Genomic DNA, 24,612 nt, shown 5'->3' with positions numbered 1-24,612 from the left:
GACTTTGCGTTGATCAACTCATTGCAGGATAATATTTCTATTACTTAACTGTTTGCTCTATCAACAGAGCATCCGCCTGCCGCCATCAACCCATGCTAAAACATATACACACATATACATTTATATGTGTGTAAGCAGAGTCAATCCCCTCTACCGGCACTCGTTAGCACTGTGACACTCTGCAGATATAGTTATGCCTGTGTATTGCGCATTGACTGCTGTTGGTTCGATGAATTGAGTGAATGTTGCGCGCGGCAACCCGGTCGTTAAGTGGCATTTTAATAATTTGTTGAACATGCATAATAATGGTGGTTCACGATGACGGATATGCGGGCGCAAATGAGGGGGGTTAGTTAGTGTCTACTGCTGTGGCACGTTGCCTTTGATTATGGAGACATATACAGCCCGCCCAATCTTTGCATAAACGTGATTTTCATTTTTAATGAGTTTTGCATCGATACTGCTTTTTATTTTCTCAAGCAATTTTTATGAAAAAAAAAATTTAAAAAATATATTAAAAGCACTTTGCGGCATAACCATAGCCCAGCAAGCGCATCTACAGTCAATATACTCGGAGGCGCGGTGGATGCAGGTGAAGTGGGCGCTGTTTTAATTAATTTGGCATCTCATAAAGGACTTCGTCTGCTCCATACAGATACACGCGCACATCAGCGGCAACGAACTCGGTAGAGCGTAAGAAGAATATTGGAAGAAATTTTTCGTCAAGAAAATTGTAAATAAAATTTATATCCTCAATGTTGCTACGAGTCACTGCCGGCAAATTTAATTTATTTAATTTTACCTAATTGAGTTTGCGCAACAAAATTTACGAAAAACGTATTAACTTTTTAATGGAAGTTTTTAATTAGTAAATGTTAATATGCATGTGGAAATATTTGCTGAATGATTTTTGGTGGTGAAATTTTGTACTTGTTTTCGGGAAAAATTCCTTAACAGTCAAGAAGAGAAGGACAAGAAAAAAAATCTATTTTAGAAGCAGAAAATGTTTTTGATTTTGCCAAGGCCCTACAGCTCAGTTTGGTTCGATAATTGTAGTATTTAGATTTACTAGACTCGATTAGATTAAGTTAGATTCAATCAGTATATATTGGATTGGATTAAACTCAATTAGATTTAATTAGAAAGAATAAATCAGAATATCTTAGATCCGACTAAATTCTATTAGTTTCGATTTGATTCAATTAGCTCAATTATATCAGAATCGGTATATATTAGATTAAAAGGTTACATGGGTTTCGTCGGGTAAAAAAAGGCCTATTTTCAATTTTTTTTCCATGTAAAAAATTATTTATTTAACTCAAACTTTTTGCTGTCTTATAGATACATATTTAAAGAATAATTTCTGAAATTTTCAAAAAAAAAAATTAAAACTCTTCCATTGTGATGACATTTCTGGTGACCCCTCGAAAAAAGGTGCTTCCGCATTGTCAGCATAACTCCTGAGAGGATCATCAAAAATGAAAAAACAAAAATAAGTGTTTTAGTTAAGACCATAAACTCGTGCTTGAACGAAGGAAAGAAAAAAAAAGTAAAAATTGGAATTTTGGCAGACATTTTTCCAAAAACATGAAAATTTTGGTCAAATTTGCTTAACATTTTGTTTTTTTTTTAAATAGTTGTAATTGAAAAAAAAACAAAATCCTTCGTTCAAGCTCGAGTGAATTGTATTTTGAACACCTGTGTAAAATTTCATTAAAATCGGTTGAGTAGTTTTCGAGAACATTTGACAACCGACTTTGAAAACACGGTTCCGAGAAAAACGCGTTTAAAGTTTTGAGTAACAATAAAAGTGGCTTGGAGCGCACACCTTCCAAAGGCTGTATCTCCGAAACTATTATTCGGATCGACTTAAAAATTTAGGATACTGTTCTTCAGATGTTGTAGAAATTAATAAGCAAAAAAAATCGATTTTTGAACCCACGAAACCCATGTAACCCCTTAAATTGTATTCGGCTCAATTGGTGCCGAATAGCTTCGATTGGATTAGACTCAGGTTAGACTTATTAGAACAAATTAGATTAAATTCCTATGGAGTAAACTATAATAGACTATGCCAGAAGTGATTAGTTTAAACTCGATTAGATTCGATCAAAACAGAATATCTTAGCTTAGACAAGAATGGATTAGTTTCGATTAGTTTAGATCGAATTAAACTAAAAACTCGAATAGCTCCGATTGGTTCAGATTTAGTTTAAATTTATTAAATTTTCTTTTTTGAAGCATTTTATTCCGCGAATTTTTTTCCATTTTTGTTTAATTTATATAGAAATTATGACATTAATAAACAAAAAATGTTTGGTTTTTTGTATTCAGGTCACTGCTGCCGATACTAGAGTGCCCGCCGATTGAGAAGCCCCGCTATTTAAATGATTGAAATAAAAAAAAAATATATATTATTTTAATGTATAAATAAACTGTATGCCAGTTTTGAAAAAAATATATTTACTTCATTTTAAATAATTTTAATGAAAATCAAGGAAAATATGGCCATTTACAGGTACATATCTGTCCCCTTAAACATATCTTTCTTTAAAATTTGGAGAGCTCGAAATTTACTTTAGAGCTTTGCTCTAATTAACTTTTTTTCTTATAATTCTTTGTTGAATCCGAATCCGATGTGGAAATATAATTGTTCCATACAAATTAACCCACGTTGAAGTTCAAAATGACTTAAAATTTCAAACTCTATCGCAAAAAGCTGCTCGCTCTCGTAAAGCTACACACACACAAATTTCCTGATCAGCTTTGCGACAGAAAAAATTCGCAAATTGGATTCGCTTTGCACAAAAATATATATTTCCGCTTCTATTTTTTGCCACCTAAATCCCCAGCGCTCTTGTCAAAACTGTTAGTCAAAGCTTTGTAAATAAATAGAATAAAAAATTTAGCAATCGACACGTCCGTTACAAACCAAATTTCATGCCACTGCTGCTCTTCTCTGATCCATGCAACAAACTATACTTCGAGGCAGCTAAAACCAAAAACAAAAAAATTTATATATATATAGATATATTTTATCAAAACAAAATACATTTCAGCCATATCAGCGATTCAAATCCTTTTAATACACGCAGTCAAAAACACAAACACGTTTCCCCAATAAAGTAACCCACATTTGGACACCACTAACAATGTAACGTGAATTTGTGCATACCCTGCTAGAAATGCTCCCCGTTCTCTCTACTTTCGATACAAGTAACTGGTGAATTTCATACTATGATTTTTAGGAAGTGTCCATTATCCCGTCTAGTATTCCTTCTTTCAATATCATGGCACTGTAAGTAATACCAAATTTCGAGGAATTTCACAATGCACCTCTTTTTCGAGAATTTGAAATTAGTACTAAATAACAAAAATTTAGTTTTAGCTCGCTTTTCATCTCTTTTTTTATAATTTGGGGCTAGTACTAAATAGAACGGATGAGATCTTCTTGGTTTTATATTCAGTTTTAGATAGTTCGAGACTTGTACTAAATGAGAGCGAGTTCACTCTGAATAATATTTTAGTACTAAAACAAAATAAAAGATATTTAGTTCGCTTTCCACTGCACCTATTTTTCGATAGTACTAAATTAATCGCATTGCATTCCTTTGCCGATAGTCGGCTACCAGTACTAAATTTGACAGATGAGATCTGAATCGTTTTGCATCTCTTTTTCGGTAACTCGTGATTAATACTAACTTCGATAAATAAGAACTAGTTGGGCATGCAATCAACCCAGTGTTAAATTTGGCGCTCAGTATTTGTAAGACTTCACAAAAGCTTCGAATCTTGAGAAAGGCCAACAAGCCAATCGAGAAATAAAGTTTTATTATTATATTTTACTTCTCCTTCACCGATCGAAAGAGCCTTTGTTTAAATTCTAAGCGGATCGCAGTTTTCTTGTAATTATAGACTTAAAAGGAAACGAGTTCAAATCTTTGCTTAGATTTGTCTTTTATGACCATCTGCTCATAATCATTTGAGCTGGTAAATTTCTAATTTTCATTTTTTTTCTTAAGGACAATTGAATTAAAAACAAAAATGTACAAAGAATTACTATGCAGAAGAAAATTATAGCAATTTTTATTTTTGGTTACCCAAATTTTGTACTAGTGCTGAATTAGTAACTCGCTTCATTAATCCGGATTTTTCCTGCAGGGTATATTATATGAGTGCTCTTATGTGTATGTACGGGAATGTATAGTGTTAATAGTGAGTATCGCTTTGTAAAATTCAAAATCTATTTTGCATTTGTTTGTAGTTTTCGTACGTGCACTCGAATTTCATTGAAAAAATTCACATATTTCCTATCTGCACCGCCGCAAAACTTAACCCTTTTCAGCGCTTATAAAAGAGAACTCTCTCTTTGCTGCGCCAATGATTTATTCATTCATATTGAAGTCAACGCATTTAGTGAAATCTCTTTGTTTTTACTGAATTTCCCACCAAAATAAATGTTTTCAATTTTACATTTTTTTATATATTTTCATTTTCTGTCTTTTTTGAACTTTTCAACTATTTTTACTCATCCATGTTCTATTTCCTCGTTCTCTTTGCAGCTCAATATCAATCACCGCGTATAATCGAGCATCCAACAGATTTGGTTGTGAAAAAGAATGAACCTGCCACACTGAATTGTAAAGTCGAAGGCAAACCGGAACCCTCAATTGAATGGTTTAAGGTAAGTTCACATGCTGTAGAAGATAAATACCCAAATACGTGGTAACAAGGATATACATATACACATGGGCTCACACAAAGCCATATCATCTCATCACTCACGCTGCAACAATAAAATGGCAATGCTTTAATGTGTGTGAGTTCTTTATATTCACTAGGCGCAAGAAGGCTTTGAGCACTTCAACCGTGTGTAAGTGTGTGTGTGAGTATGTGCTTGGCAAAGGATTACTGCCCGACAGTGTATTAAATTCTTTACCTTCCATGCATACTTACCTCGCAGTCAAACGTTGCATGTGTGGCTCGAATTTTATTTAATTTTGCACTCGTTCTTCTCTTTTTGGTTTTCGTCCGCCTTTTTTCGTCTTTCGTTAAATAAAACAATTGAAAATGTAAATCCCGGCAATACCATAGCAATAAAGTCGCTTACAATTTGAATTGTAATAAATTTCAAAAGGTAGTATGTTTTTGTCGTCACTGGAGGATGTGCTTCCGAGGATTTTCCATGCGGAAGTTTCAAAGTGAAAGGAGAGTGGCGGAGAGGTATTGGCTAGACGATATTTGAGATTTAGTTGAATGCCATGAATGAATATTGAGCTGGGTATTAGATTATTGTTAAAGAGGATCTATCGAATTGTTAATTAAATTTTTGGGGTTTTCCCTGTTGTTTCGTAGTAAACGCAGCAAAGGAGTTTGCATTTATTTTTATCTTGCTTTTATTCAAGCAGTCGAGTATTAGCTGCTCTCGAGTGATTTATTTACTGCAATTACTGTTCTAAAGCCCTCTTTGAATTCCATTTTTTGTTATAAAAAGATATTTTTTCATTAAATAATAATAATTGATGAGGATTTTTGTACGACGATTGCTTTAAAAAATATTTTTTTTTATCATTGCATTTTTGCTTCATGTGCAGGAAGATGAGATTGAATCGAAAACCATTAACGGCTTTGTTGAATAAAAATTAACCAAAATTATTTTTAGATTAGCGAAAACTATTAAGTGTAGAGCTTTATCAGCGTACAGTAAAACCTCAACATAACATCATGAAATATTCACAATTCAGGTTAGCTGGATAAAGGTAACACTTTTTTTTTTTAAAGAATTTAGTCAAGCAGTTTTCCGACACACAGTAAAATCTAGACATAACGAAGTTGGTTCCTAATTAAAATTTGTTTATTATATACTAATATTTTTTTTTTTGAATTTTGAAAAAAAAAAAAAATAATTAGTATAGAATTTTCCCAACATTGAGCAAAATTTCTAAATAACTTGTCGCGCTAGAAAAATTCTGAAACTCAAATTGCTTGAACAAATCTAAAAAAGCGTTCTCTCCAAATTTCAATAACTTATTTTTCTATCATACAGCAAGACCTCAAAATAGCGAACTTCGCCATGAAAACCCAAAAATTCAGATTTGTTAGAAAAACAGTAAACATTTTTAATTTTTCTATTTTAAAAACTAAAGTTTAGAAAAAAAAATTTCCAGCATATAGTAAATTTTCCAAATAACCGGTCTCGTCACAAAAAAATTTACAAATGAAAGTTTTTTTGGACAAACACTGAAATAAATACTGTCTTAATTTACAAACTAAATTAATAAACTACTTTACCAGCCTACAGTGAAACCTCTAAATAACGAACCTCAGCGGGGAAAAAAATCAAAATTTCAATTAATTAGTAAAATTAAATGAAAACTTTTTTGGACAAACACTGAAATAAATACTGTCTAAATTTATAAACAAAATTAATAAATGACTTACATTACTTACACGAATGACTTCATGTAGAAACAATTGCAAAAAAGTTGTTGAACATTTTTTATTTTCCAAAAAACAAAAAGTGCGAAACAGGTTTTTTACTCAAAAATTCATTACTCAAAAATAACTCATTTTAGCTACTGAGCATTCAGCTCAATTGAAGTTTGAGGTGTTCTCTTGATTTAGAAAAAGTTATAAAAAAAAAAAATACACTTTTTGAAACATTGAATTTCGAAAAAATTTCAATTTTTTTTCTTGTTTGCTAAATAAAAAATTTTCAACTACTTTTTTACAATTGTTTCTACATGAAGTCGCTCCTGTAAGTAATGACGATCATTTTGAACCCAGAATTATTAAAATCGGTTCATTTTTGACTAAGTTATGGGCATTTAAAAAAAATGATTCTTATATAATTAAAAAAAATAGATTTTGAGCCGAAAAACAAAATTGCCGATAACTCTTGAAAAAAATTTTTTTCGGGCGAACAAAAAAATACGTGTCTCATTATTTTGACCAGAGAGCAACATATTTGAGTTACATCGAAATCGAAGAATATGACCCGAATAGCCTGGTTGAATTGAAATGGAAAGCATCTTAACCAACCTACAGTAAAACCTCTAAATAACGAACCTCAGCGCAAAGACAAAACAAAATTTCAATTTGTTAGTAAAATTGAGCTAAATGTTATTCAAGCTACAATTAAATTTTGAGTGAGCTTACAGTAAGACCTTCATATAAAGAACCACGTTATTATAAAAAGTCAGTACTACCGACTTCTTATCTTGTACAAAAATGCTCGAGAAATAGAGCAAAGGAATTTTGAGCAAAAGTATTGTGTTTCTATTAAAATGTTAGAGCTAATAAGTTTGAATATTCGTCTGGCGAAAGTGTGCAAGTCTTAGGGTAAATGCTGAGAAAATTCCAATTCATCGATTTACAAACTTGAAGTTACGCCAAGTTCCACAACAAAGATACTCATCGGAAAATGCCAATAAGGCAACGTGAGCGTGAGGCACTGTCGGCTTTTAAGACTCTTCGTATGCCTTCCGAACTACAGAAGCACCTAGGGACCTTGCATGCCAGTGTTCTCGACCAGTGATAGCAGAGCTGAACCGCGGCCTGCTCATTCAAGAGCATAATACAAGTAGGAAAGGTAACCCCTACACTCTCTTTTTGTACTTAAGACCTTATCAAGACATTCTAATGAACAAGAAGACTAAATTTAATCAAGACCTACTCGCAGAATACTTGGCTAGCACCCTCACCGTTCAAGTTCGAGAGGTGTGTGGGCAGACGTGGTCAACCAAGTTTCTGTATGTTATACTTGAAGGAATACGAGTGGGGAAGGATCCTCTTGTAATCAGCACTGATCGCTTACCGGTATATTTTTTATTTCAACAATTTCTCACATTGTTAATATTTTTCTTTTTTAATTTCATAGACACTAGTTTTTCTTGATGTAGCGATATAAATTATGGCCATTATTTACACCTTGCCACAACTGCATACTTACGACATTTTACCTGAATCAAATATCTTCCTTTCCTTTGAAAAATTACACCAAAACCGCAATACGGAATAAAAAACAAAGCTGGACCACCATCAACCGCATTTGTCGCATCTGCAAACAAAAGCGTAACTCATGAAAACGAAAGTGGCATGCAGCGCACATACATACATAGTTGGTCTCACAGTGCCACCTACGGTATAAATTTTAATTCAATTGTAGTGTGTCTACTGAAAAAATAAAAAAACAAATAGCACAAAATGCCACATTTCCACAGAAACAAGGAGAGCTAAACCGCAAAAGTTTGCAAAGTAAAAACAAAAGTGCGGTTTGTCTTTTGGAGTCTGATATTTTCGTGTGACTGCAAATCAACTGAGAATAGGTTGCAAAAGGAACTCAACTTTGAGGGTGAGTGAGGTGAAAGGTTGCCACAAGCAGTTGAGTTTAAAAAAAAATATGTAAACCTTTATTTGTTTTCTCTAGCTCTTCAGTAAATATGGGTGGATATAGGGGCAGTCCCACAAAAGGCTAGTCTTAAAGTAATCATTTTAGAACTGTTTTCAGAGTGGTGTAAAGCAATTGCTTTTTGTGCTCTAAACTTGTATTGGTAACAAAACGAAGTTGCACCTCTGCTGGACTGGACCCAAGAAGTGTATGGGCGGTATGAGCTGGAGTGCAGCTGAATTCTCTGCTGTTTCGGCGGTTCGTAACACGCTCTTACGCCACTTCCTGTAGATCGTTCTGTCAGATACCAATTGGGTGGGTTGAAGAAAACTTTTGAATATAAGGCGCTTGCTGATAGTATAAGCCACTGCTTTTGGCTATAACCTGTATTGCTCTTCGAGTAGCTCCCTCTCTTCAAAAAATAATTACAATCAAAGACGCAGGAGCATACGCTGAAGAATGTTTGGCCGGGGCGACTCTGCGTACTTTGTAGACTCTGGATACTTGTCAACTTTCAGTTAATTTAGGACTCGCTGTGCGGTTAGGACTACGAACGTGGACTCTCTTTTTCAATCAATTAATAACTTTAATAAAAATCCAGTGATGCTCTCAAGTTTTCACTCCTGGATCGATTCGGCGCGGTAGAGGACTGTCTGTCAATGTGTGCTGCCAGTAGACACAATCTCCTACCATGGAGCCATTAGTCACATAGGATGTTAAATAGAGGAAGTTACTAGACTTTAAACAACTTTTTTCACTCAAGCAGATCTACTGAGCCTACTGTCAGAATTAATTCAGAATCTATTTATTTACCTTAATGTCAAATGAATGTATGATGAAAAATTATAATATTACAGCATAAAACCAGTATCATAAAAGTGACGTGCATAAATTGTTGAAGCGACGTACTCCAATTAAATGCAGACTAATGCAGACTGTGCTCACAAGAGTGGTCCAAGGACTAAGTTTCTTTAAAGAAAATATAATTTTTATCTCGGATAGGTGATGTATTTTTGTTTTTGTGAGTTAGAGGGGGACAGTATTTGAAAAACAACACACAATTTTAAAGTTACTCTTGTAAGTTTTATTTTAAAAACTTTGATTCAATTTGAAGTCTTCTTCAAGAACTCTTTACGGCTTGGTGATTTACGTGATGGCCATATGAACGATCTGACTTACTTTCTGGTTATTTGTTTACATCAGATCTTAAACGGAGACTAATCGCAGCTTCGAGATTGGCCTTCTAGTTATAAAGATGGCTGATGACATCCAAGAATGAATATATAAAAGATTGCACAGACTGATATGGAACGGGCGGCATAACTTTATCGCAACGAAATTATAGATGAAGGCTGCAGAGAAATAAGAACGCAGCACAGTTAAAGTCTGTAAACAAAAAGGAAAGTAAAAAAAGTGTGTTAACTTTAATAAAGAAGGTAATGCAAAAAATAAATGAAAGAAAAGAATTTTTTCTACAATAAAAAAATATAAGCTAAAATCTACTAATACCGCAGCTGATTCTGTCGAATTCACTGGGAGCTGTGAAGTGCAACTATTCCATATCATTACCAAGGTTACAAAAATGCTTACAAAGTTACAGCCGTCATTCTTCCAAGGAGTTCATTTAAACACCTTTCTTAACTGATGCCTCGTAGACTAGTTCTGCGCTGGGGTTTAATAGTCCGATTTACTCAAAGGCACTCGTATCATTGCTTTTTCTACGTGTATGCGTTTGTGTAGGAGTTTGCGTACTATTGCGAATTTCACGGTAAAAAATAAGTGCTAAAAGTGTTTGTTTTATTTGAATGACTTTAAAAGCCTAGCTAGTTTATCTTTCTCAACACACGGATATATTTTCACAAACTATTTTTGGTCTTTTTGTATACACTTAAATATTATTCTTACTTTTATTTATACAACTCTTTTGTCTTTTTGTTAAATTTTTTCTTTTCCTTCTGTAGGATGGCGAGCCCGTCAACACGAACGAAAAGAAATCACATCGCGTTTTATTCAAGGATGGCGCGCTCTTCTTCTATCGCACTATGATGAGCAAAAAGGAGCAAGACAGCGGAATCTATTGGTGTGTGGCAAAGAATCATGTGGGCAAGGCGGTGAGTCGAAAGGCCACATTGCAAATTGCCGGTAAGTGAAAATACCCTTTTTGTACTTTTTCCAAATGTTAATTATTCTAAGATTTTTCACAAGTAAAAAGGTAAAATATGTGCTTGGCGCTATGCGGAAGACTGTAGTTTGCCTTAAGAATTTTGTCTTCATTTCCTTCTGTCACTTTTCTGTCTGTTATGTGTGAATTGAGTTTGGTATTTAACGCATTCGCAACTTAACTGCGGCGCTAATTTGTGGCGCTTCATTTTATGTGTAAGCACTGCAGTCTCGGGAAGTGAGAAAAGAGACGACGAGACTGTTAAATTTTTTTTGTGCTAAATTCTGCGAAATTCTTGCGAAAAGGTAAACTTAAACTTCTACTCTCGCCATTGCAAGGTCACTTTTTAACTTAGCTACACCCGTGAAGGCGCTGTTATTTCGTTTGGTTAGAGAATCAGATAAATAAATTAGAAAAAAAAATACATAGAATCAGAAAAAAAAGTTTTTCAGTTATTGCTTCCGAAGTCATACAATTTTTATTAAAGTCAGAAAATAGTTAAAAAAAATTTAGTTCCAGGCTATAAAGAGATATATTTACGTCTTATTAAAATTAAAAACCTACAGCATTACGCCACATACAAGTGGCACACCTGGTTTTTACTAGAAACTTCCTCATTGTTGAAATATAGAAAACATTTTTCTCAATATTCAATAATGATCTTCGAGGGAACCACCGGTGTGTCAGACTGTGCTTCTGCATTTCCCTTCTTTTTTAGCTCTCAGAACGTATCACTTCTATTGATGTTAAAGTTTCCTATTAGTATTGTGAACATTTAGGCGATAGTGAGCTGCTTTTAGTTAAGTCTTTAGAATCCCATGAATGATGCATTGAATGACAGAAATTATACTTCACTTTCCCATCACCAACGTATGATGGCAAATACTTACTTATCTCAAGCATTTGTTTCTTTTAAGCATTTGTTTCTCTTAAGCATTTGCTTCTCTTAAGCATTTGCTCCTCTCCAGTATATACTTTTTTAAACTTCTTCGATATGAATAATTTGCTTCTCTGAAGGATTTACTTCTTCCAGGCATTTACTTTTATTTTTCAAGTTTTCGCTTCTCCAAAGCATTAGATTTTCTCAAGTAGTTTCTTCTCAAGAATTGTCAGGAATTTTCTCTCTCTGAAGCATTTACTGTTTTCAAGCATTTTTCTGTCACAATTATTTATTTGTTAAGCTCTTGCTTTTCCAAGCATTTCCGTTTCAAAAGCGCTTGCTTCTCTAGAAGTTAAAATTACTAATATACATACATTTAAGCAGGGTGAGAGAGATATTCAATTAACTTCTTTTATAAGAAGAGTGATGATCCTATTACGCCAAGAGAATATTTTCAAAATGTTGTTACTGAATCATTTCTGGAATCACCTGAGGCGTCTTCAAATCTGCTCAATGAACAAAAATTATCAAAGTACTGAGGAACAGAAACCTTAAATCCGGCTGACATAAGAAACCATATAAAAAATGCATCTGCACCAAATACTGCCTTGAGTGGAATCTAGCCAATGACTGGTATAAACAAATACATTTTTCAAAAACCGCCAAATAACAATTCTTTTATAAAGAGCCGGCATTATTAAATTCAAATGAATTAAACTGAGGCGCACAAGGAAACACCAAGTAAGCTTAAAAGCAATTATCTGCTCCTACAGCCCGGAGCCAATAATTGCCATACCACTTAGGATCCTAAATTAGCACTCTGTGTGTAAATTATAAATATTCCAATCTACGTCCTCCTTCCTCTGAAATAATACCAACTTAACATAGGCAACCAATATCTCGACCGGCATAGCCAATTGAGTTTGAGTGTGACCCATTAAATGAAGCCGCTTAGCAAGCAATGGAAAGCCTCCAAATGCCTTTTTGATATGAAAAAGCTTCTCATGAAAAACTAATTGCCGCTCGACAATGGTATAGACCGCAGGTGCCCCCACTTGTAAAAAATCATAATGACGCACACAAAAATTGAGCAGGAAACTCGCTCAAACTCCCACCGAAGAATGATTGCGTCAATTATATCAATGCATAGACAAGACTGAAGTTTAGCAAACCAACAGTATTCGATAAAGAGTAAGGTTTTTATGCTCCTTTAGCAACAATAACGCTATAATATGGTATTGGCATCAGAGCTTGTCTCAAGATCTCAAATATATACATTTGGATACTGTCTCGGATATTCCATTTTCTACTTCTTTTTAACTTTTCCTACAAACCTACGCACCCTATGGATAATCGATCGAAATTTTTATTCTCTAGTGTTGCACAAGCTTTACCTATTTCCATCTCTAGAATCGATAAAAGCAATTGAATATGTAATTGCAAGATTTTTCCTCAATTGTATTGCATGCCAGTCGGCACTCATATTTTCTCCCAAAGGCACTCAATTGAACTTTATGAGCCTAAACTTAAAAATCTTAATTACATTTTTATGCTTATTGCTGTTTTTGTTGTTCTTTTGCATTACTATTACCACTGACTAAGAGTTGCACTCGCTAAGAAAGTGCAAAAGCTATTAAAACATCAACCTCCCACCTGGGGTTACGGGGATTTTGTACAGAATAGCTGATTTTGATGGTGACGTTGAAAGATAAAAGATGACTTTTGTGCTTGAAATGATGAAAGTGAATTGAAGCGGAAAAGTAGTAAAAATACCTCGCCTGAGATGAAACGCAAATAATAAAAAAGCGAATATTAACAGCGAATAAAAGCGAAAAATAACAAACAAAAAAATTCACACACAACTGAACACATTCGAGTGCAGACAACTAAACATAAACAGAAAAAAATTACTACAATAACAACTCAGTTAGAACTCATCAAAATGCAGTGAAACACATTTTGGCGCAAGAAGAAGTAGTAAAGCCGTGATAGACAACAAGAAAATGTTTCGGTTCATGTCCATTAGATTTGTTGAAGTTCGGCGTGAGGATTTTGACCACTAGCAAACTGTAAAACCATTGAAAGTTACTGTGGCAACGCTGCTACAAAATTTAATTGCGCCGCCATATACACGTCACTCATTCACTCACTCACTAACATTTATTTGCTCGCAAGCACCTATTCTGTTAGTCAGTGAGTCAATCACTCACCGGCCGAGCGGTGTATGTATGTACACGGTATTCGTAAAGGCGCCCATTGCATCCGTGGTGGCCCAATCGCCAACCTGTAGGTTAGGAGGCATGCAAACAACGAAATGAAATTTTTACTATTCCTTCCATTGCTTTAACTAGTAAGTCAGTTCGTCAGTGAGACGGCGGCATTCGCACAGACATCAGACAGGTTGTTTGAATTCACTTTGCATTTTGATGAATTATTTTACACAGTGGATCGTAAATGTGTGCAATAATAACAATAGCTTAAAGCACTTCAGCAGATGGTGCGTGCAAAAGATTTTTTATTTTCAGTTTAAGAGAGGTGCATACTTGGAGCAGATGTGAATGCAGGGAAGAAATAAAGAAAGAGATGTTGCTATGACCTACTTATATCCATATTCATACTCATATGCGTACTTATATTCATACTCATGTTCATATTCATATACCTACTTATAATCATACTCACACTCATATTCATATATATTCGTATTCATATTATAGATTTATATTATATATATTTTTTGTTATATTTTTATTCATATTCATATGAGTACCCATATTCATACTGATACTCATATTCATACTCATTCTCGTATTTTCATTTATATTCACACTCATACTCACATCTATATTTATATTCATGTTCATATTAATATTTATATTAATTTTCATACTTGTATTCATATTCATATTCATATTTGTATTCTTATCTCTATGTACACATATGAAAGTATGCACTTACCGTTTTGGTACTCATATCATTCTCATATTCAAATTTATATTCATATTAAAATTCATACTCATAGTCATATTCATACATAAATTTATATATATTTTTATTCATATTCGTACCCATATTCATATTCATATTCATATTCATATTCATATTCATATTCATATTCATATTCATATTCATATTCATATTCATATTCATATTCATATTCATATTCATATTCATATTCATATTCATATTCATATTCATATTCATATTCATATTCATATTCATATTCATATTCATATTCATATTCATATTCATATTCATATTCATATTCATATTCATATTCATATTAATATTCATATTCATATTCATATTAATATTCATATCCATATTCATATTCATATTCATATTCTTATTCATATTCATATTCATATTCATATTCATATTCATATTCCTATTCGTACTCATTCTCATATTCTCATTTATATTTATATTCATACCTGTACTTTTATTTATATTCATATTCATATGCGTACTCATATTCGTACCCATATTCATATTCATATTCATATTCCTATCCATATTCATATTCGTACTCATATTCTCATTTATATTTATATTCATACCTGTACTTTTATTTATATTGATATTCATATGCGTACTCATATTAATACTCGTACTCACATTTAGATTCGTACTCATACTCATAAGCGTACTCATTTTCATATTCATATTTGTACTCTTTTCTGTATATGTGTACGGGCACATATGAAAGTAACATTTACCTTTATGGCAATTTTGGCACCATGTCAGCAACTTCAAAAATAATTCTGTCTCCTTGGCGAAATTTAAAAATGAGCTCGCTAATTTTCTTACAACTGCAACTTCTCAAAGGCAAAGTGTGAACGCTGCTAAGTTCAACGGGAAATGTTGATAGCAACAGATTTTGTGTGACAAAAATACTTCAACAAGTCAACAAAAACAGAAACGAAAAACAAGAAAGCGCAGTGCTGAAATACAAGTGACATGTTGCAAAGCATGAAAGGAAGACGAGAAGCCAGTGATCTGAACTTATGTCTCTCGCGGTTTGAAATAAGAAAAGTCAACAGCGAGCACAAAACAAGGACTGACTGGCTACATACTTATATATGTATATACATATGTGAGCGGCTAAACTGAAAATAAAATCGAAAGTCTTAATTTTATGCCGCATTAAAATTTGTCGCTAATGCCACATCACTTTCATTTCACGCGGTCTTCTTTTAATATTCTCTCCACTCCGCCTCACTCGTCTCACTCTCAGCTAAAGAACACTGCCCGACCAAGTTATTTTTATTGTTGCTTTTGAGATTTGTGTCGTTGGTACATGCGACAATTGATGTTTCTTAAGTGCTTCCATGATAGATTTATGGGGCGTTTTCCCCCAATATGCCGCTCACATGCAGTCATATATACATATATACATACAGTTATGAGTGTAACTACTAATGGGGGCCATGTGAGATTTCTCGCTTTGTTTTGGTTTACATTTTTGCTCCTCCAGTGCCTGTCGCTCTGTCTATTTGCTTGTAAATATATTTGTCATGCAAGCAAAAGTGTCAACAAATGTTTGACTTTATATTCTTGTCGGCTCATAAGTGCTTTTGAGCAAATAAATTTGATTTTTCCATCGCATAGAAATATAAAAAAAACATAAGTACTGTCTAAAGAATGAAATAATTCTGCATCAAATTGGCATGAAACATAAGTGTGCGTAGTGTGTGTGTGCATGTGCTTGTAAAGTGTTGTTGAGGCACGAAATGTGTGTCAATAAGTTGAAGTGTTGAACAAATGAGTTAAGTATGTGGACTATTTATTGCTATGCGCCGCTATGAATATGACTTCATGCAAACACATACATATGCACAAGTGTTTACATAAAAATCATATTAGCATATGAATGTAGGACTACATACAAACACTTAGCAAATATGTTTATAAGTACTTGACGATATATGGCATGCATCCGTCCAAAATGTGGGAAAATTTTTAAATGGCAAATAAAGCACAGAGTGAAAAAGTGTTGTATTTTATGAAATAACCAGTGCGTGCGCCACAAATAGATTGATCTTTTCTCTCTTTCTTTTTCTAAACTCAATGGAATTAACTAAATCAGCAAGCCTTACATCATCCTGAATTAAAAAGTTACTTATCATCTTCTGCGTAGTTTTCATGAAATAGATTTATTTATACTTGGCACCTTTTTTTTAGCAAAGCGTTCGTAGTCTATAAGACACTAGAACGAAGCTTAGTATGAGCTTTCTATAATATTACACTTATTATTTCAACAAATCACGCGCAGCTGATCAGCTAAGAACGTAATTTTCGGTTTTGAAGTTTCGGAAGGTGTTTCACTAGTTTACGAGTAAATTTTTAATATTTCCCTACGCTGTTCAAAAGTAAGTCGATCCATTTCGTATACCGCACCATTCTGCCTTCGTGGTCCCATGCAATCAGGGTTCAAATGCAATAGAAACTGCACTACGTTTCGGATAACATTATACTCAATATTAACAAACAATATGCGACTTTTCTTACTTTACTTGATCATCCTAAGGCGCTTCATTCACCTAATTACACCCTTTATTGGGTGTTGGCTGAGCTCCATGTTATTCCACGAACGGAGGGACCTATATGAGGATTATATTCCGTGACAGAAATACACTCAGGGGCTTACCATTGCTTGCCGAGAGACAACACCTATTACAACAAACGTTTTGGTTTTTCGTGCCCCACGAAGCCTTGCACTTCCGAATTGCAGTCATGCACCAATCCATTTGGCTACAGCGGCCGATGAAACCTGAAGCAAAATGCTAAATATTGAGTTGCACCCGAGATTTGAGCTCATCAGCAAATTGCTTAGAAATCTAGTGCAAAGTTCCTACTGAAATCTCGGATATACAAGAAAGCCGAAACTTTTTTTTATCCAGTCATGATAACAGGTTTTGTGATTTCCATTGCTTGTGATTCCATTGTAAAACGACAAGGTAGTATCACATTTCTGGTAAGGCGACTGATATTGAAAATTGTCGATTTTAAGTGGCCACCCAGATCACCCGATTTAAAGTCGTCAGACTTTTATTCGTAGAGTTATTTCAAGTCGTAGTTACATGCCAAGAAGCCAAGGACCCTAGCTGAATTGAAAGTTTGCGTACGACGTCAGCTTTACTAAATTTTTGATACAAATTTTCTGGAACTAAAAGGAATGGTTATCCAAATAAGCATCACAAAAGTTTTTTTTAACCTTTTTTTAAAATTAACTCTCACTGAGCTCCTTCATACACTTCGATACAAATCACTTCTTCCTCATTGACTCACGTTTTAGTTTGCACAACAGTTGAGCTTGTTAGATAATTTCATTGCAAAAGTATTTCATTCATGTATCCGTTCTGTATTCTGAGTATGAATCAAATTGGACCATAAGTACAACTTGAGGAGTAAAAATGTAAGAAAAAACTATAAAAATCCATTCACTTTACGTACTCAGAACGTTCTGAAATACCAACGCTATTTGTGTTGTTTACAGTAACTTAAAAGATTCATCTCGGTCCAAAAATGGAATTAAATCGTGAACATTTTCATGCGATTATTTTTTACAACTTTCGACGTGGATTAACTCTGCAACATTGCATGGATGAACTTAATTCATTTTTTGGCGATGAAGCTCCATCAAGGACCAATAATGTTTATCGATGGTATGGTGAATTCAATCGTGGTCGTAGTTCACTCCAGGACGAATTTCGTGAAGGTCGTCCAAAATCAGTTGTTGTTCCGAAAACCATTGATGATGTGCGCGAACTGATATTGCAAGATCTTCATGTGACCTATCGTGAGATTGAGACAATCTTAGGCATTAGTGGGACCAGCATACATTCAATATTGCATAAACATTTCAGTGTCGAAAAAATTTGTTCGCGTTGGATCCCACACAATTTGTCAATCGCTCAATTGGTCGAGGAAAAATACGATCGCGGGGCTTCGAAACACGTCTATGACATCGTGACAGGTGATGAATCATGGATTTACGCGTATGAGCCCGAAAGTAAACAGCAGTTGACTGTATGGGTGTTTCAAGATGAGCCAAATCCAACAAAAGTTGTTCGCGCACGAAGCACTTCCAAGCAAATGGTCGCCTATTTTTTCGGAAAAACTGGACATGTCGCAACCGTACCACTAGAACAACGCAGAACAGTAAATTCTGAGTGGTACACAACCATTTGTTTGCCAGTTGTATTCCAAGAAATTAGGAAAACCAATCGCCAAAGACGGATCACTCTTCACCAGGACAATGTGAGCTCTCACACATCGACTCAAACAACTGCATTTTTGAGCACCCAAAACATCGAATTAATGGGTCATCCGCCTTATAGACCTGACTTGGCACCGAATGACTTCTTTTTATTCCCGTACGTAAAAAACAAACTGAGAGGTCAACGTTTTTCGACACCTGAAGAAGCGGTTGCGGCATTCAGAATGCATGTTTTGGAGGTACCTCATTCAGAGTGGCAAAAGTGCTTCGACAATTGGTTCAAACGCGTGCAAAAGTATATAGATCTTCATGAAGAATATTTTGAAAAACTATAAAGTGATTTTCGATGATTAAAATTTGTTTTTGTTCTCTAATCCCGACATATAAAAGGCACCCCTCGTAATTATTATTTCAATTTTGTTTTTGAATAATTTTTTATTAACTAAAAAAACATTTTTTTGAGTAGTGAAAACCTTTATTTTGACCCTTACGCGGCCTATTGCTTGTTTGCTTGTATATTGCAGCGGTTTTATCCACTAGATTGACGTACGACGGCATTTGCAAAAACTATAAATCTTCCGCCGCCTTGTATTTCAATTATGTTTTTTCTGCGCTGAGTATAGTAATGTTTTTACCTTCAAAAACTACTACGTCAACTGCAATTGTGTGCTTTCTCTCGGTTCCACCTTAGACTGGTTCCAACTTAAATTCACAAGCTGAAACCCTTCCCGGAACTCTCAATAAAGGTGAAATGTTCGCATTCTCCCGTCCTTTAAATGAGTTTGAAACATTCATTTCCTGTGCACTTCGTTGAGGAGAATTCAACTGAGCCAACTGTCAATAAGATGGACCTCTTTGAGTGCGCAGCAATCGCTAAGTATAAGAAATCATAAAAAAAATTGGGTGTTTCACACTATTCGTACTTATCAGCAGTCATGATTTTCTCAAAAATAAGCGGTCCCACATTTTAGCACAAAAAATGTTTGAAAAAGTCCAAAAAAAAAACAAAATAAATTGAAGATGAGGAAACAATAAATTAAACCAAATTGTTTGTTCTTTGTTTTTGTTATTCCGAGAAACGCTGATAACAAGTTTGATTAATAAATTCAACGCATAGAAACATATTCCGTGTCAGCTTAAACAAAGCGTAGCAGCGGGATACAGGCACGCCGCCGACGCCGCAGGGAGGAAGAAGTGGCGTAAGAAGCGACCGCCCGTAGTGTTATCAATCAACACCAATTCAATGCAACTTTTTGCCGCGCCAACCATAACTGACAGGCCAAGAGGGAAGAAGAAACTCATCTCAAAAGAAGCAAAGATGTGAGGAAGAACGCAGCAAAAGAAGGAGAAAAACCAAGGCAGACCACTCACTCATCGTACACTGCGCTACACTATAAGTGTATGTATGTGTGTGTGCTCGACACGCATTGATACGCCCTCTTGCAACACGACCGACTCTTATCAAGCATGAGATGTAATTTGTAGAAAGAAAGAAAAAAAATGGGAGAATGCCAAAAAATGCAGAAAGAATTCCAGTGAAGCGCGAAATGAGCGCCATTCGCAACATGCAGCATGCAGAATATACCATGTGGCATGTGAAAGTTTGTCAATCAGCGCGTTAAGGCAGACATAAAAAATCTTCCTTCTGATACTCGTACAACAAAAGCGTTAAGACCAATACAGCAAAGGGAATCAGCAGTTTGAAATGAAGGAACGGCAAAAAATAAAATAAAATAAAGCGTATTGGGACAAGTGGCAACAAATCAAGGTTGTTGCAGCTAATATGCCAAGCCACATATGCAAGTCATTTGTTCCGGCTGCTTGCCATCAGCGCCAACCAGTACTAGTACTATGTATAATACGTGCAACAAAGCATTGCTGTTGACAGCGCAAACACTTCGGGCTAACTGCAATGATGAATAACGCAGTTGCAAGTGAAACAATTTGCAACACGAGTGCACACATGCTGATGAATTGTTTACAATTCGTCTGAGCGGCGGTGAAGTGCTGTTGGCTGGCTGCCTAGCAATTCTTGCAAAATCAATATGGTGCGGTACGTGGCAATGGTAGCAGAGGCATGTTGCACGTACACGTATAACTATATATGCATAGATATTCCAAGACTAGTGAATAAGTGCCGTGCAAGTGAAGAAAATCACAGTAAATCGCTGATTGACAAATGAGCAATGAAAAAGCCGCAGATTTATTTGTGGCAAGTTGCTGATAAAAAGAGATTTTCGCAATTTGCAAATGGTGCAACGCAAAAAAAAAAAAAATACGAAAAAATATGCGTGACAGAGTAAAATCAATTGCTTTAGTTGTTAAAGCTGTGTGTGCAGTAAAAAAAAAGAAAAGCAAGTTGACCGCGTCAAATGGCAGTTTCTCACAAAACTCAACGAAGCCAAGCCAATAAAAATTTGCACGAAAATTTAAAGCAACTGAAGTTACGTCTAGTGCAGGTCGCAAAGTGATGCACTCTAGTGCAGCTTAATTTTTATGAATCATGAAGAAAATCTATTTCAATTTCATTGCATGTCCACACATCAGAACTCGTGACTCTTGGCCTCAACCGCAATTCAAAGATTTACCTACAAATTCATATATGCATATGCATGCCACATTCATTAGAAAACGCTGGTAGTCACATTCGGTGCATCGCCAGCAAGCTCTGAATCTTTCCTTTGCATTCATTTCTACAATTCACTGATACGATCATTGGCGTGGCCAGATCAGCTGAGTGCAATGCCAAATAACGCTTAGGGGTGATATGAAGCTCGAGCCGCTGCATCAGCAATACTGTTGCATTCACCTTGAAAATTGATGTACACAATGCAGGTCAAACTACGTAGCAGCGACTCCGAAATGCGGAAGAATTGCGCGCAGAGCGAATTTGTGGCACGAATTAGGCATATACACATATTACAGATTTACTGCGTACATACACATCCACATATTTTTGTGCAGCTCAAAATATTGCTGTTACGTGGCATGTCCGAATCTGGGCTTCAATGATGTAGCTGGCCTAGTCGCCTAGCGGATACACCTCTCAACACATTATTTAGCGATTAACCTTAAATGTTTATGTGTGCGCTTGTGCATATCTCTTGCCAAACAGAGATCAACAAAAACTATTATTCTGCCACAATTCACTACCGCAATATTTCCGCCATTAATAATCGAAAAATACTGTATGTATGCAAAAAATATATTGGTTAAGTGCAGTAAGGGAGAAGTGGCCGCAGGCGCCACTGCCGTTGCACATATGAAACACGCACAGTGGTGTGACAATGAAATGTGTTTGAAGATAGTAAAATTGTTATTTCTGACTCTGCTAATAATGCGAGTACAAGCTGACACTCAACCTTAACCTCAAAGCCTTAACCCTTACACTTGCTCTAACTTCAACTAAAACTCTAATTCTAATCCCTAACTCTAACTCATATTCTACAGGGTTTGATTGAAAAGTAATGAGCCTTATTTTTTGTTTAGCAGTTTTATTAAACCTTTTGGCTTATACAACTAATATTCTTCAAAATAGGACCCTTGAGCGTGAATACACCGCTGGTAGCGGCCCTTCCACTGCAGGAAACATTTTTTAAACTCATCCGTCGGAATCGCGTTCAATTTGGCTGTCACAGTTTTTTGGATCGCTTCGATGGAGTCGAAACGCCTCCCCTTCAGCTTTCTTTTCAGGCGCGGCATGGTTTTGACCTTGGATTTCGACATGCGCGCCTTCTTGGGTCGTGGCGACTGGCTCGTGTGCCACTCCGCCCTCTCTCTCTTGCCTTCAGGATCGTACTCAAACCACCAGGATTCATCTCCTGTGATACAATGGTCTAAAGTATTATCCTGTTCGCCACTTTCCAATACTTCACGACTCTTTTTCCACACGCAATTGCTTTTGTTCATCAGTCAAAACCTTTGGAACCAATTTGGCACACACTTTGCGCATTTCAAGTTTTCCGGTCACGATTTCCCGCACATTGTAATAAGTTAAACTTAACAATGGTTTCGGTACTCGTTTTGTTTAGCTTTACGCAAACTTTGATCGAGTAACGTTGCTCCACTGATCGCTACATTTTCGCCACTGCAAAATTCTAACACACTTTTAAAACAGCTTTCACGTGCGGAGCGATATTGACTGCACCGCTGTTGCCAGCGAACTGGGACCGGGTTCTAGTGGAAGAGGAAGGTCCAACGATCATTTTCCCCCACCAGCCAATTCGGTTGATCGCTTGGCAGACGCTCCGCGCGGGAAGACTCATTACTTTTCAATCAAACCCTGTAACTCTAACATGAACTCAAACATCAACTCTAACATTAACTTCAACTAATTCTAACTTTAACTCAAAAATTAACTGTATCTTTAACTCTAACTTCAACTCTATCTCTAACTTCAAATCCAACTCTAACTCTACCACTAACTCTAACTTTAACTATAACTTTAAAATTAACTCTGGCGCTAACTCTAACTAAAATATTAATTCTGTCTAACTCCAACTTTAACTCTATTCTAATTCTAAATCTTACTCCAACTCTTGCTTCTGGTCAAGCTCAACCCTTTCGCAACGGCGTAACTGTACCATACTTTGCCACTTTTCGCGACGTCAGCCTGTGTGGACCAAAAAGTGGCTGCCGCATATAGACGGCATCATCCGCTGCGGTGCACCAAGAGACTGCAGTGTATACACGGTGCCCGTCGCGAAAGGGTTAAGCTTAAGCTCTGTTCAAGCCCCACTACAATATATAACTCAGTTTCAATATTTGTCATTTTTTTTCAAATTATTCACTATTTCCTGACCTTTTTACACACACATTATTCTTGAGCTCGAGTCTCAAGCTCAAACTTAATATGCAGCTCCCCATTTACAGTTTTTCAAATTATTCGCCAACGTCTCGACCTCTTTTTTTTAAATATGCTTGAGATTCAGGTTCAGCTCAGGTCAAGCTCCAACTCATTTTTGACATTTCTCGTTTTTAAAATTATACATCAATTTCCCGACCTCTTTATTTAAAAATTATTTCACGTCTCAAGCTCAAGTTTAAACTCAAAATTTACTCAATTTTGACATATCTCGTTTTTTCGTTTTTTGATTATTCACCAATTTCTCGACATCCCTTTTTAAAATTTTTTTGACTGATTCACTGTACCTAACCTCCAAACGGTGTCACTATTTCAACAAATATTTTCTTTTGTTCAATTTGCGTGCTGCATTGCAATTTGGTTGCTGCTGCTGTTATGCCGTAACTACCTCAACCTGTATGTGCGCTAGTGTACAACAGCGACAGCAGTCGGCAACCTTTTTGGACTGCCAGCCGCCAACTGAAACCATGGCAACTGATGCAGATGTTAAAGATTTGCGGCAACCGATAACTCGATATGCTCATTCACACAACACAACCAGCAATGGTGGCAGCTATCCCGCACAATTCAAACCAATATGCCACACCAGCGACAGCTACAGCCGCAAGCTACCGCACAACAACGCGTGCCGCAACTCAAGGTAGTGTAACGTGCATGCCACAAACACAGGCATATACCTATACACATACCACATCGCGTAAGACTAAGGCAATAACAAAACGTTTCGCGTTGCGGTTATTTTTCTATCATCAGCAGCTTTGGTGGCTACATCTTCGTCGTGTCTTGCCCCACCCCAATACTGATAATATGCTGCAAGTGAATGCCGCCGCTGCAGAGGTTAAAGTGTACGCTCACAAACTTCTTATTTCTCCAACCGATGCTCAGTCGCAACCGCAGGTGATACTTGCAACAACGAAATGTTATTCGCCAAGTGGGTGTTTACGCGCGCGCCCAACAACAGAAATACTTCGCAATGATGTGCCTCTTCATGGCACTGCCGACACACACGCGCAGCATGTTGCACCATTGTGTTGCACTTCGTAGGCTATGATGCGGTGATGCTGCGACAACTAATGCCCGCCACTATGTGTTCCCG

The 24,612-nt window shown here is 35.8% G+C and overlaps 1 protein-coding gene across 1 annotated transcript in view; it reads left to right on the top strand.

The window, feature by feature from the left end:
- The window catches only part of LOC129245772 (protein sax-3), a 223,264-nt gene that overhangs the window by 57,492 nt on the left and 141,160 nt on the right, over positions 1–24,612 (top strand). Inside the window, exons 2-3 of the mRNA XM_054884152.1 lie at positions 4,563–4,684; positions 10,351–10,531. Of these exons, the coding sequence (XP_054740127.1) occupies positions 4,563–4,684; positions 10,351–10,531 (303 nt within the window). The remainder of the gene's footprint in view (positions 1–4,562; positions 4,685–10,350; positions 10,532–24,612) is intronic.

The sequence above is a fragment of the Anastrepha obliqua genome, chromosome 4, assembly GCF_027943255.1.
Source record: "Anastrepha obliqua isolate idAnaObli1 chromosome 4, idAnaObli1_1.0, whole genome shotgun sequence".
Classification (NCBI taxonomy): domain Eukaryota; kingdom Metazoa; phylum Arthropoda; class Insecta; order Diptera; family Tephritidae; genus Anastrepha; species Anastrepha obliqua.
The sequence above is the reverse complement of the archived record's forward strand: the minus strand, read 5'-3'. Positions and strand labels throughout refer to the sequence as shown.